Source organism: Bufo bufo, chromosome 8 (genome assembly GCF_905171765.1).
Source record: "Bufo bufo chromosome 8, aBufBuf1.1, whole genome shotgun sequence".
NCBI lineage: Eukaryota > Metazoa > Chordata > Amphibia > Anura > Bufonidae > Bufo > Bufo bufo.
The window spans coordinates 199,926,933-199,941,406 of record NC_053396.1 but is presented as its reverse complement, the minus strand read 5'-3'; the positions used below and the strand labels follow the sequence as shown (position 1 = coordinate 199,941,406).

At 46.7% G+C, this 14,474-nt stretch overlaps 1 protein-coding gene across 2 annotated transcripts; it reads left to right on the top strand.

Moving 5' to 3' along the window:
• The first annotated feature begins 189 nt into the window (after positions 1-189).
• On the top strand, positions 190-13,847 carry GNL1 (G protein nucleolar 1 (putative)). 2 transcript variants are annotated; one of them, XM_040405679.1, is made up of 13 exons: positions 190-388; positions 560-691; positions 2,341-2,509; positions 2,745-2,881; positions 4,239-4,390; positions 4,995-5,066; positions 5,289-5,496; positions 7,617-7,712; positions 7,799-7,996; positions 9,810-9,988; positions 10,116-10,266; positions 10,356-10,496; positions 13,073-13,847. In XM_040405679.1, exons 2-13 carry the CDS (start codon positions 619-621, stop codon positions 13,333-13,335), a joined length of 1,839 nt encoding a protein of 612 aa, XP_040261613.1. In that variant the 5' UTR covers positions 190-388; positions 560-618; the 3' UTR covers positions 13,336-13,847. The 2 variants fall into 2 exon arrangements, with proteins under 2 accessions (XP_040261613.1, XP_040261614.1); XM_040405680.1 differs by having other exon boundaries at positions 213-319.
• The last annotated feature ends 627 nt before the right edge of the window (positions 13,848-14,474 follow it).

Here is a 14,474-nt window from a genome sequence, read left to right as displayed (position 1 = left end):
ACGCATGAAATCCTTGTTTCCCTGACCTTCCTCAGTGTCATTGGCTGACAGAAGTCATTTGACAGGCAATGGCGTATAGGCTTCTCCTCATTGGAGGATTGAAACGGAACATGGAGGCGTGACACGCATTCTGCGTGGACATTGGCTAATGAGTCCCGCGGTGGAGGCGTGGAACGCAATACGGGCATTTCCTGTTTCTAGGGCGAATAGAAGCACATTGTTCTGCTTAGTTCTTACCTGGCAATGCAGGGTTACTGACTGTGCACCTAGGAAGGGCCTTGGAGGGCACTGGCTCCGTCCAGGAAGGAACAATTCTTCTGTTAGTGGAGCTATTAGTCAGGGGGCAAGACGAGGTAGAGGGCCTAACCCTGTGGACACAGCTGTGGGGGTCAGTATCTACTGCACAGACAGATCTGATAGGGGGGGCTGAAAAGTTAGATAATTACTGAGGAAATCTCTATTACTCGACTAGTAGGTGGTGGGAGGATGTCTTAGCGAGCAGAGGCAGGGGGCAGTATCCGTCATATTAGTTATCAGCTCATACCGCTTTATTACGTAGATATCCGCCGCAATAACATCGTCATCTGCGAGAACTGCCTCAGATCCTGAGGGTAAAAGATGCCGCGTAAGAAGCCGTTCAGCAGCAAGCAGAAGAAAAAGCAGCTGCAAGACAAGCGGGAGCGGAAGCGCGGTACGTATCACACGACAAGGATATCTGCGCAATTTCATAAACGCTTTAAACTTATCGAATAAGGAAGAGTTTTCCGGTTTTCTCGTGTGCTTTGTGTTTTAAGGCTGCACTGTTTTCAAGATCTTTGCTTGCTGCCATTGACTGGAGCGTGAAAACCATGACAAACCTAAGGCTGTGGGCGGATCCTGAACGTGACGCGTGTGTGCGGTGGCGGTAGGGTTACGGTAGCCAGACGGAGGGTCCGTGTGGCCAATTTCTCTCCAATAAATACAGTCTGGATACTTTATTTTTTTTCCCCCAGACTGTTTATTGACTAGACGGGATACGGGTGTGAGAAATACTGGGGGTCATTTATGAACATTTTTACACCCCTTTTTGCAACTTTTTAAATCTTTGTGAGACAATATTTTGTCGCCTGGGCATTGTTGCACCGCCGTCGTCACTTGGTTGGGAGTGGAGCGGGCCTGGGACTTTGGCTCCAGCAAATTGTTTTACTGTCTTTTATGCCGGAAAACGGGAGTAAAAACTGCTCCTTTCAGGGGCTGCCGGAGGTGCGTCTAATTGAGGCTACTTTTCACACTAGCGTTTCTATTTTCCGGTATTGAGATCCGTCATAGGGTCTCAATACCAGAGAAAAACGCTTCTGTTTTGTCCCTATTCGATGTCAATAGGAACAAAACGGAACTGAACAGAACGGAGTGCTCCAAAATGCCTTCCATTCCGATTGGTTGTGTTCCCATACCGGAGAGCCAACCGCAGCATGCTGCGGTTTTCTTTCTGTCCTGGGATGCGGAGCTAAAAGGATCGGGCATGATACACAATGCAAGTCAATGGGGACGGATCCGTTTTCTCTGACACAATAGAAAATGGATCCGTCCCCCGTTGCTTTCAATGGTTTTAGAAATGCAGATAATTCAACTGGATCAGTATTATCAGTAACGGAAGCGTTTTTGCTGAGCTCTGCCGGATCCAGCAAAAACGCGATTATCTGCATCATTAGCCTTATGTGCCTCACCCTAAATTAACCGAATGCAGCAGCGCATTGAGGAGCAAAGACCGGCGTAAAAAGCTGGTCTTTATAAATGACCCCCATTGTTTTTCTTCCTCTGGTACACTGACAGCAAGCAGAGATCTTGAAACTGGAAATTGAACTTAATGGTAGCGCGTAAGACTAAATACTGCAACGTTGCAAAAGTGAGTGGGGAGAAACATTCAGCCTGCTCAAGATTTCTGCTTGTGGGTGAAAGTGAGAGTGATCATCTTCGCTGACAGCAAGCAGGGGTCTTGAAAACAGTGAGAAATTGCAACACAAAGTCTATTAGTAGGATGCACAGTGAAGATTTATTTAGGTAAAACCTCCTAAACTTAAATCGCATCATTCCCAGGAGGAATCTTTTCATAGTGCAAGCTGACGTTTCCGGGGTCTCCTTGTGTCTTGGGAGGTCAGGGGGACGGCCCAGCTTTCCTAGAATCCTGAACGACAAGTATCGCCTTATACCTACATTCCAATGAGGAGTCTAGAAGAGCTGGGTGACGCCCTCCATAGCGATAGCTTTTGCTGGTCGTCGCTGATAGCAGCAGGTTGTGATTGGACCGGCGGTACTGACATTTGGTATGTCTATGACTCCACCTGTACCTTTTCTTACCAGGACCGCTGGAAGCCGGCAGGTCCGAGTCAAACAGCCGGAGCCAGAGCAGAGAACGTGGCGAGGAGAACACGGACACCTCAGACGGCGAGAACGTCCGCCCCCAAGTGAGGAAAATCAATCAGCAGCCGCAAGTCTTCAGGCCTGGAGAGAAATGCTATGACCCCAACAGGTCTGCCATGTGCACATCCACACCAGTGCAATACTTCTATGCCGGAGGCGTCACCTGGCTCTGCCTGGCATTAAAGTCCCATTCAAGCGACTGAGCTGTAATACCAGGCACAGCCAGTGAAGGCGCTGCATCACTTGCCGGAGCCCTGCAGTATGCTGGGGGTGCAGGGAGTCCGACCTCCACCGCTCTGATCTCGATGGTCTGTACGTAATACCCCCTAACGTGGCTTTTTCAGGTTCAGACTGCAGTTTGAAAGAGAGAGCAAAGAAGAAATTGAACACCGGAAGAAAGTCGCTCAAGAGAAGATATTGGAGCCAGTGGAGGAAGCGGAACTGGAGGTGGACATAGAGAAGATTTACAGGCCGGGCTCAGGTAATGCTTCTCTGACTATAGTGATGTCTTCATATAATCTAGACCCCTGATAACGATTGTATTGGGGAATTGCATGTTCAGCAATTCTCCCATATATATCTCATATAGTTATAATTCAGTCAACATGACCCTTGTAGAGGATATGATGTTGGTGAAGGCTATCATTTCGGACCACCAATCATTTCCAGAACTGAAGGTCTCTGTACGGGAGCCCGGATCCCCTTTGGCGCTGCTCAGAGATTTCTGTTAATGGTATTTGTATGTGAACCGGGCAGGACCGAGTTGGAAGGGTTTCCCGTGTCAGCACTCAGACGAGGACATGGACACAATGCTGGCAGCATGCTGAGCGTGGACATTCCAGGACGCCAGTCAGCGACTACTCCAGCGGTTGCACAGCGTGCACGCCTGTACAGCGCAGAGGAGCCTGTGCATACAGAATTCTGACTTCTGAGCTCCACCAACGATAATATAGTAATGCAAAGTAGGATTTGGCCTTACGGACCACAGTGGCTCTAAAAAGTCTACACACCCCTGTGGAAAAAATAACTAAAAAATCAGACCTAGAAGAATCATTTCAGAACTTTTTCCACATTTAATGTCGCCTATAATCTGTACAAGTCAATTGAAATACAAACTGAGTGGAAAAATGAAAAACTAAAATAATGCGGTTGCATAAATATGCGCACCCTGAAACGGATACTTTGTTGACGTAGCCTTTGACTTGTCAATCAAGCGCTCCATTTCGGTCATATTTCGAGGGCATCTCCTGTATACCGCCCTCTTCAGGTACACCCACAGATTTTTTTTTATTGGATTCAGGTCTGGGCTCTGGCTGGACCTTTCCAAAACTTTGATCTTCTTCAGGCGAAGCCGTTCCTTTGTTGATGTGGAGGTTTGCTTTGGTTGGTTGTCAAGCTGAAATTTCTCTTCCTCTTCAGCTTTTTATCAGACGCCTGAAGGTTTTGTGCCAGAATAGACTGATGTTTGGAACTGCCTTGTCTAAAGTCCCAGTTCCAGCTGCAGATAGACAGCCCCAAAGCATAATGCCGCCTCCTCCATGCTTCTCTGAGGGTGTGAGGTTCTTTTGGTCAAAACGTTCATCCTTGGTCTCATTGGACCATAACACATTATCCCATGTGTTTTTGGCGGACGATGTAGATTTGGGCAAAACATGGATTTTTTTGTTGTAAGAAAAGGCTTCCGTCTTGCCACCCTACCCCACAGCCGAGACATATGAAGACCACGGGAGATGTTTGTCACATGCCCAGGTCTTACACTTGGGGGGCTGCTATGCCAATAACGGTTCATTTTCAGCGGGATCCTGACTTGTCACAGACTAATTATGCTTTCCTCACAGTGCTGGACTTCCCAAAAAGACCGGCCTGGAGCTACGAGATGAGCAAGGAGGCCGTGCTGTCCCAGGAGGAACGGGCCTTTAAGGAATATCTGCAGAAGATTTATGAGAAGCACACCCCTCAGGAGCTCAGCTACTTCGACCACAACCTGGAGGTGAGATATCAACATGACATGACAAATGCCATTTGCTGAAGTGACACAACGCCTTTAAGTTTGGCGCCTTTTTTGAAATCTCATACGCAGCAACCTTCGACAGATGACCCGGTTTGATAGCCCCTTAAAGGGAAGGTGGCGACACATCTCCTTTTTGTTATCTAATCTGTTTTCATTTTCTGATTGTAGATCTTTTTTTTTTTTTTTTTATCTATTTCCTGTCCATGATTATGGGGGCGGCCATCTTGCCATGGACACAAGGGACAGGGGCTGACCCCATCTTCCACGGTAGAGTTTTCTAGGCATGCTCTGTGACCTGTGCAGAGGTCAGGAGGAAGCAGGGTGATCCATACAGAGGTGTTATCTTGCCTTTGTAATCTTAAGGAGATAACTGCAGTAAAGTGATCTGTGCAAAAACTGCAGGATTTTAGAATTATTTTAATATAGATATTGACATAGAAAACGGAAAATATCAAAAATTCTTTAAAAATAAAAACGCGATTTAAACAATAGTCTGATGACACATTCCCTTTAAAATTGGTACCAAAGCAAATAAAATATTGGCAATTTTAATTGTAGTCTTTATTTTTTTATTTATTATTAGACATGGCGCCAACTGTGGAGAGTCCTTGAAATGTCAGACATTGTCCTGCTGATAACAGACATCCGGCACCCGGTCAGTATTGCGGACTGTGCACGTTTGGCATCTGGGAATGAAGATAATACATTATTATTGTGCATTTAAAGGAACACTCCAGAACAAGTGTGTGTTCTAAGGGGGCGGAGCATGACTTGTGCATTTGGTCTTCTATCCTGGTGTCATGCTCCACCCCCTCGGCACTATGTTGTATGTGGAGTGCTCCTTTAAATTGTACTGCATGTGTGGTATCTTTGGCAGGTGTTACATTTCTCCCCTGCCCTCTATGACTATGTGACTCAAGAACTAGGCAGATCCTTGATCCTCGTTCTCAATAAGATTGACCTGGCTCCCCCGTCGCTGGTTGTAGCTTGGAAGCATTATTTTCAGGAAAAGTTCCCACAAGTCCACGTGGTCTGCTTCACCTCCTACCCAAGACATCCTGACGAGGAGCAGGACCCCTCTTCAGGTGGGACCAAGACATGTGCTTCCACATCTCTGTGCCCGTCATTCTCAGTACCTCTGTGCCTTCTGATCTGGCTTTCTTGCCCTTCTAAACCTGCATTATCTCTATCCTTGCCTCATTAACCCCTCCGTGCCCATACATTGTCACCAGCCCTGGCTCTTATACCTCCGGCAGTAACACATTCAGTGCTCATCACAGTGCAGTGATAGGAGGGGGCTGCTTTTGTCCTGTCCCTATAAGCCCTGGCAATGGACTAAAAAATCGTGACACCTCTGGGCCTAGTAAAGGCCCCTAGGGCTGTGTACTGTAAGTATTAGGTATGCCTTAAAGGGGTTGTCCAAAAAAAAAAAATATATATATATATATATATATATATACATACACACATATATACACCTTTTTTATTTTATTTTTCCTTCCCTCAGCAGTACCCGTGAAGAGATCTATAGTTACCTGCTCCGTTCCAGCTCTGGGCCATCTTCACTGCACTTCCAGTGTCAACTTCCACACCAATGGAGTTCTGTGTGCCACGGTAGCCAATGACTGGCCTCCTCAGTGATGTATCACCAAGCAGCACATTACTGCTGGGTCATATGCCACTTGAGGGTATGTCACCAATGAGGCCACGTGACCCTGTCCACGCAGGAGTTGACGGGTGGGGACCAGAAGTCCAGTGAAGACAGCCTAGGAACCGCAGAGCTGGAGAAGGTAAGTATAGGTCCCTTAATAATAATCTTTATATAGCGCCAACATATTCCGCAGCGCTTTCCCTGGTACTGATGGCGCAAGGGAGAGATTGCAAACAAAAAATAAACTCGTGGACAGCCCCTTCAAGGTACTTTTGCACAACCCGATTCTGGGGGATAATAAGGACAGGTCGACATTTAAAACCAGTGGCCAGCAAATTCTCATGGGACAGTTATTGGGAACAAGCCTTCATTTGAAAGTTTGTCCCCGATTACCTTCCAATATAAAAGGGTCCTAACAGATCCCTGTGTATTGTACATGCAGGTGTGGTAATGTAAAGTGTGCTGGGTGTCACTGATCTGATATGTATGTTGACCTATTCTGAAGGTCATCAATATCCCAGAGAACCCCTTTTAAACGCTACTATATTGTCACGCTTCGGTGTGGGAGGGAAACACCACACCGACCATAGAAGGGAAGGGGGAAACAGGGAATCAGGCCTGAGAACTAGGGAAGAAAGATGGACACCTCCTAGTGAAAACCCTAACCAAAATCCTGACTGACTACCAGTATGAACAGACCCCAAAGGTAGGCGAGTTCATACACAGGAATACCTAGACTCCTATCTAGCCCTATAGGACCCTGGTACTAATGACAGGGACGAGACTACCTGTTCCTCCAAAAGGAAGGACGAACAGGAGTCTACTTCAGGCCTAATACAAACAATAGGGAAATGCAACACACAGAACCCAAACAAAATACAAAAGGGAAAGGAAAGACTTAACTTCAAAGAGGCTACGGAAGCACCAGGAACTCAGCCGAGGTCCAACCACAAACAATCCACGGGCACAGAAGCTCTAAACCTCATAGCACAGTGGGAGAAGCAACTATAAATAAGGAAGGTTAAATGACCACTTTAGGAACACCTGGAGGCAAGGGCTGTGGCCATACCAGAAACAACACAGACGCCTATTGATTCACAAGGAAAACCTGTCAGATCAAACCACCAGTTTCACAGATCTCCTGCCACTTACTGTCGCCGGCATGTCCGTGACATATATGTTAATTCAAAAGAATTATGTCTAAAAAATAATAATTTTCCCTCCATAAAATAAGCTCTTAAATAACTACATATCGCTAGGAAATTCCCCTATTGTCTGATAGGTGCGGGTGCCAGAGCTGGCTCAACTATTTCCGTCGGCCCCATAGAAATGAATGGGAGCAGTGCCTGCGCATGCGCAGTGTGCCCTCCGTGACTTCCAAGGCTCCGTTTATGAGATAGGTGTGGGTCCCACCTCCTAGCGATATGCCCCCATTGTCCGAGATGACACAACCCCTTTAATGTGTTCTAAATCCCTTTAACCACCCCCTCTGGTCATCTCTGTACTGATCTCCATGTGGCTGCTTCTTACTCCGATCTCTTTGTCTTCTATCAGTGTTTAAGAGGCGCCGGAAGAGGCGCCGGGTTTGGAACGCAGCCCTGGGCCCCAGTCAGCTCCTGCGAGCTTGTGAGATCATCACTGCAGGAAAAGGTAGCGACTTCCTAACCTCGCAGATATCGCCTTTGCTCCTCACCGGAGTCTTCCAGTCTGTTCACATTGCTTCCTGTCCCCTTCAGTCGACCTGACGTCTTGGAGAGAGAAGATCGAGAGAAACTCGGCTGCTCTGCTCAACGCTGCGGGAGTGGAAGACGACCACGAGGAGAAGGACGATGACGAGGCGGATGTAGTTGTCGCCCAGCAGGTCACTGATGCAGAACTGGGGGTACCCAGCAGAGAACGCTATAAGGACGGGGTGCTGAGCATCGGCTGTTTAGGTGAGACTATGTGTAAGCGGGGCACCCAGTAACTCATTGGGGGAAGTACAGGCTCTTGGGATGAGCAGTGAGCCCTATTCTTACTCGGCCGGCCATTCATATGGCATGTAATACTGTATTTCCCCCGCAGTGCCTGCTGGCCCTCTACTGCTCCCCCCCAGCTGATTGCCAGTTATACTGGAAGCCACAGCGGTCAGATGATAGGTGGGCGGATTTCAATATTTAAAGGAATTGAAGAGGCCACCAGTCCATTGTGACATTAAAATAGTGTTTTCATTTAAAGGGACAACACATCTAAAAGCAGAACGAATTAAAGGGGTTGTGAGCAAAATTTTATAGGGGTTACCTAGCTGTTGGAGACCCCCAGCGATAACAACGGGGGGTCCCGTTCTGATGAAGCAGCAGGTCGAGCATGCACACTGCCGCTTAATTCATTTTCTATAGGAGCGTCAGAGATAGCCGTGTACAGTGCCGCACGACCTGCCGCTCCATAAGAACGGTACCCTCTGTTCTAGTGATCAGTGGGGTCCCAAGGGTTAGACCCCCCCAGCGATTAGTTAGTTATCTCCTATCCTGTGGATAGTAGATAACTTAAAAACTTGGCACAACCGCTTTAAAGGGCATCTGTCAGCAGTTTTGTCCCTATGACACTGGCTGACCCGTTACATGTGCACTTGGCAGCTGAAGACATCTGTGTTGGTCCCATGTTCATATGTGTCCGCATTACTGTATAAGCAAATGAGCCTCTAGGAGCAACAGAAGACCGTTAGAAGCTCTGTTCTCTCTGCAACTGCCTCGACCTCTGCACTGACAGGACCAGGCTGTGAAAATGTGATAATGCCTGGCTCTGCCAATCAAAGTGCAGAGGGCGCGGAAGTTGCAGAGAGAGCAGAGCTTCTAAGTTTGAGGGCAGCTCCCTTGTTGCTCCTAGAGGCTCCTTTGCATATATGAAAAAATCTTTTTTTGCAGCAATACAGACACATATGAACATGGGACCAACACAGATGCCTTCATCTGGCAAGCGCACATGTAACAGGTCAGCCAGTGTCATAGGTACAAAACTGCTGACAGATGCCCTTTAAAGGGGGATTCCTTTATATCGCTAGGATATGCCATCACTTGGTAAGGATCCGACCTCTGGGCTCCCCCCAGTCCTAACAATGAAGAAGCTGCAGCACTAGTGTAGTCTCTGTTTCACCCTGCACAATGGCGCCCTGACCACCCACTGTACAGCTGGCCCCATTCAACCCTTACAGGGGGATGTCAGGAAAGAGAATGCAGTGCTACACCAGTGCGGCAGCCCCTTCATTTCAGGAGGGTGAGGGTCCCGGAGTTTGGGCCCTCATCAATCATAAAGCGACGACTTCTAGATGGAAGTAAGATCATTGACATCTGTGTGGGTTTGTGTTCACTATTAGTGTTGAGCGAACTTGTGTTTTAAGTTCGGTGTCTAAAGTTCGGGTTCTCGAAGAATCGCATTATGGATTCCGCTACCACGGACCGTAACGGAATTTAGAATCCATAATTCGATTCTTCGATAACCCGAACTTAAAACACAAGTTCGCTCAACGCTATTCACGATCTGATATATGCGGGGATAAATTTGTCATTGTGGGGGGAGATTTCTCTGGACTTCCTGTTAGTTGCCCCCTTGGCATATGCGGCAGCCAGTCTCTCTCCTGCTTGCAGTCGCTGATGACGGCAAACAATAGCTTATGTTCCACTCCACAGCATCCGTTCATAGAAGCACACTGGTGTAAAAGTGACTTTTGTAACACTCATCTTCCCTCCACCATTTTTCTTTCTTTGGCAGGGTTCCCAAATGTGGGAAAGTCTTCCCTGATCAATGGGCTCGTCGGAAGAAAGATCGTCAGTGTTTCCCGGACGCCGGGTCACACCAAATACTTCCAGACGTATTTCCTGACGCCCACAGTGCGCCTCTGCGACTGCCCCGGCCTCATCTTCCCTTCTCTTATAGATAAGCAACAGCAGGTGAATATCTGTATCCGAGGAGCTGGTATCTACTGAATGTATTAACCCCTTTAATATATGTGGGACGCCCCCATAAGTGGTCAGGGCCGGGGCAGCAGCGGTCATTTATACTGTGTCTCGCTTCCAGCTGCTTGCAGGGATCTACCCCGTCGCTCAGATTCAGGAGCCCTATACTTCTGTAGGATATCTGTCCTGTCGAATACCAGTTCCCAAGCTCCTTAAGCTTAACAATCCAGATGGAGAGGACAAGGGCTGGACCGCATGGGGCATCTGTGAAAGTAAGTTACCGTGCATGTATGTCACTCATTCTTCACCAGGGCCTGAGACACTAGTGACAAAACGTCTCATCTTCTCCTTCCACGCACAGCCTGGGCAGATAAACGCGGCTACAAGACTGCAAAAGCCTCCCGCAGTGACACGTACCGGGCCGCCAACAGTCTGCTGCGCCTTGCTGTGGACGGACGGCTTTGCCTGTGTATGAGGCCACCTGGATACTCCCATCAGAAAGGTATGGGTCTGACCTTACTTCCTTCCCCCTCCCTGGGATTTCACTATTAAAGGCTATGTACACCTTTGGGGCAGTTATTTTTTTACTAATTTTGACCTAAAAATAATTTTTACAAATGGTCTTTATTTATTTTAAAAAAATTAGCCCTTTTCTCTGTACAGGCTTGAGAATCTCGTGTACCAGGCTCTGTATTTTTACTGTTTCCCGTCAGGCAGCTCAGATGAGGACTACTTATCTCTGACCTCTTAAATACTCATTGTATGCAAATGAGTCTCTAGGAGCAGCAGGGTTGTTGCCGTTACACCTAGAGGCTCTGCTCTCTCTGCCATTGCCGCGCCCGCTGCACTTTGACAGCATCAGGCAGTGAAAACGCCATCACACCTGTTCCCATCAATCAGCACGCCTGTTCCTGCTGACAGATGCCCTTTAAAGTTTGTTTTCTGCATGTAAATAGTGCTGTCTTTGTCACGATAAAAAAAAATAAAACTGAACCGCAATGTGTGATCTAAGCTTTATACTCCAGAGCTGTGTTCACAATTCTGCCTGCTTCATAACTGATACCTTCTAGTGTGCCTTGCACAGAGCTCGGTTTAGGTTCGGGCACCGCTCCTAACGTGTCTGTTTTAGTAAATATTTCTGTTCCACATTTTCATCATTCTTATGGCGCTGTGTTGTTCCATTCCTCTATTGTTCCAGCTAGAAGTTTATGAATGAATTGTCCATTGGGTGTTACCAGTTGGGGGAACATGTCCGCGTGCAGTATGTCACTATCCAATCTGTGCCGCCAGTGTCAGACTGTGCAGGGACATACCCCCAACGGGTGACACCTAGTAGTACCTCTAGTCATGAAGTTTTGGCAGGAATAATAAAGGAATGGCGCAACCCAGAGTCATAAGAACAGATGATCCAGAATTATCTTTTAATGTGGAATATTATTATTTACTAAAACGGACATGTCAGGAGAGGGGACAGGTCCGCTTTAAAGAGGACCTTTCATGCGATTTGATTAAGGGAGACATACCTGTACTTGCGGGGTACCCCCCGCTGATGCTGCCACCCTGCTTGATTTTTAAAAATATGCCTTCTGTGCCCCGCTGGATTTCTCTGGAGTATAATATAAGATGTAACTCAGGATCAGTACAGGATAAGTAATGTATGTACACAGTGACTCCAGCAGCAGAATAGTGAGTGCAGCTCTGGAGTATAATACAGGATGTAACTCAGGATCAGTACAGGATAAGTAATGTAATGTATGTACACAGTGACTCCACCAGCAGAATAGTGAGTGCAGCTGTGGAGTATAATACAGGATATAACTCAGGATCAGTACAGGATAAGTAATGTATGTACACAGTGACTCCACCAGCAGAATAGCGAGTGCAGCTCTGGATTATAATACAGGATGTAACTCAGGATCAGTATAGAATAAGTAATGTAATGTATGTACACAGTGACTCCACCAGCAGAATAGTGAGTGCAGCTCTGGAGTATAATACAGGATGTAACTCAGGATCAGTACAGGATAAGTAATATATGTACACAGTGACTGCACCAGCAGAATAGCGAGTGCAGCTCTGGAGTATAATACAGGATGTAACTCAGGATCAGTACAGGATAAGTAATGTATGTACACAGTGACTCCACCAGCAGAATAGCGAGTGCAGCTCTGGAGTATAATACAGGATGTAACTCAGGATCAGTATAGAATAAGTAATGTAATGTATGTACACAGTGACTCCACCAGCAGAATAGTGAGTGCAGCTCTGGAGTATAATATAAGATGTAACTCAGGATCAGTACAGGATAAGTAATGTATGTACACAGTGACTGCACCAGCAGAACAGTGAGTGCAGCTCTGGAGTATAATACAGGATGTAACTGAAGATCAGTATAGGATAAGTAATGTATGTACACAGTGACTGCACCAGCAGAATAGTGAGTGCAGCTCTGGAGTATAATACAGGATGTAACTCAGGATCAGTGCAGGATAAGTAATGTAATGTATGTACACAGTGACTCCAGCAGCAGAATAGTGAGTGCAGCTCTGGAGTATAATACAGGATGTAACTCAGGATCAGTACAGGATAAGTAATGTATGTACACAGTGACTCCACCAGCAGAATAGTGAGTGCAGCTCTGGAGTATAATACAGGATGTAACTGGGGATCAGTACAGGATAAGTAATGTATGTACACAGTGACTCCAGCAGCAGAATAGTGAGTGCAGCTCTGGAGTATAATACAGGATGTAACTCAGGATCAGTGCAGGATAAGTAATGTAATGTATGTACACAGTGACTCCAGCAGCAGAATAGTGAGTGCAGCTCTGGAGTATAATACAGGATGTAACTCGGGATCAGTGCAGGATAAGTAATGTAATGTATGTACACAGTGACTCCAGCAGCAGAATAGTGAGTGCAGCTCTGGAGTATAATACAGGATGTAACTCGGGATCAGTGCAGGATAAGTAATGTAATGTACAGTTATATTTTGCTGGGATTGGCAAGTGAAATACCATTTGATTCTTTGTGAAGTATGACGAGCTCGGTGTATAATACATAATCTTCCCTCTTAAAGAAATTTGGCAGAAACACCCGGAAACACTGGAAATGGTTTCCATTGTTGAGACACGAGGTCAGTCCGAGAATCGCTCCTCCTCGGCCGGAGAAGAAGAGGAGGAGATCTCCAGCTCAGGGGAAGAAGAGGAAGAACGTGACCGGGATGCTGATGAGGAGGAAGATGAAGACGAAGACACTGCTGTGCCTCAGGCTAAGAAGGGGGCCAAAACTAAAACTGCTGATGTCAACCCCTACGCGCTCCTCGGAGAAGACGAGTGTTGAGGAGCTTGGGCTGTGACATTAGGAGGCCTGTCCTGGAGTAAAGGTGAGACTATGGCCTTCCCCTGATTCACTTACTGCACAGGAATCTGCTTTCCAAGGAGAAGTCGACATGTGCCCCTTGACTGTTCCCTGTACACTCCATAGCATTGCTCTGCTATTTGACACCCTTCAGCACAACTACAACTCCCAGCATGCTGAGGAGCCATATGTTGCAACCACTGCGCAAAGGTGTACAGATTTATGAAGGTTTTATTGGGTCTTTTCATTTGCAGCAGAGATGGATAATTCCCATATGAGCATCTGATACACAAGATGAGGCCTCATTAGGCCAGATCTTCTGAAAGGGGCTCCATTCCCATGTTCAAGTAATATTGTACAATGTACTTGTTTTAAAGGGCATCTGTCAGCAGTTTTGTACCTATGACACTGGCTGACCTGTTACATGTGCGCTTGGCAGCTGAAGGCGTCTGTGTCGGTCCCATGTTCATATGTGCCTGCATTGCTGAGAAAAATGATGTTTTATTATATGCAAATGAGCCTCTAGGAGCAACGGGGGCGTTGTCATTACTCCTAGAGGCTCTACTTTCCGTGCAATTGCCACCCCCTCTGCACTTGGATTTCCCGGACCTGGTGTGATGATGTTTTCACTGCCTGGCCCTGTCAATCAAAGAGCAGAGGGTGCGGCAGAGCCTCTAGGTGTAATGTCAACGCCCCCGTTGCTCCTAGAGGCTCATTTGCATATATTAAGACCTTATTTTTCTTAGCAATGAGGACACATATGATCATGGGACCAACACAGATGCCTTCAGCTGCAAGGCGCACATGTAACAGGTCAGCCAGTGTCATAGGTACAAATCTGCTGACAGATGCCCTTTTACGATTTGGGCCATAATGAGTCAAAATCTGAGGGCCCTGCACTGTATGGGGAGTGTCTGTATTATGATATATCTGCCCCCATATAGAGCGATTCCCTGGAAGGTTGAATTTCTTAAGTACATTACTAAATAGTATAATATGTAGTGTTCATTAAAGGGCATGTATACTTTTGCAACCAGTTTTTATATTGCTTCTGTGCATCTAAAGTAGCAAAAAGACTGAAATCTCCTACTATACAACTCCTATACAGACCTATCTGTCTC

What these genes read in the sequence shown, in the direction of transcription:
- GNL1 (XM_040405679.1), top strand. Translation starts at nt 619, where the DNA reads ATGCCGCGTAAGAAGCCGTTCAGCAGCAAGCAGAAGAAAAAGCAGCTG. An exon ending in AAATGCTATGACCCCAACAG is followed by an intron (nt 2,510 to 2,744) that starts GTCTGCCATGTG and finishes TGGCTTTTTCAG; the next exon opens with GTTCAGACTGCAGTTTGAAA. An exon ending in GCTGAGCATCGGCTGTTTAG is followed by an intron (nt 7,997 to 9,809) that starts GTGAGACTATGT and finishes TTTCTTTGGCAG; the next exon opens with GGTTCCCAAATGTGGGAAAG.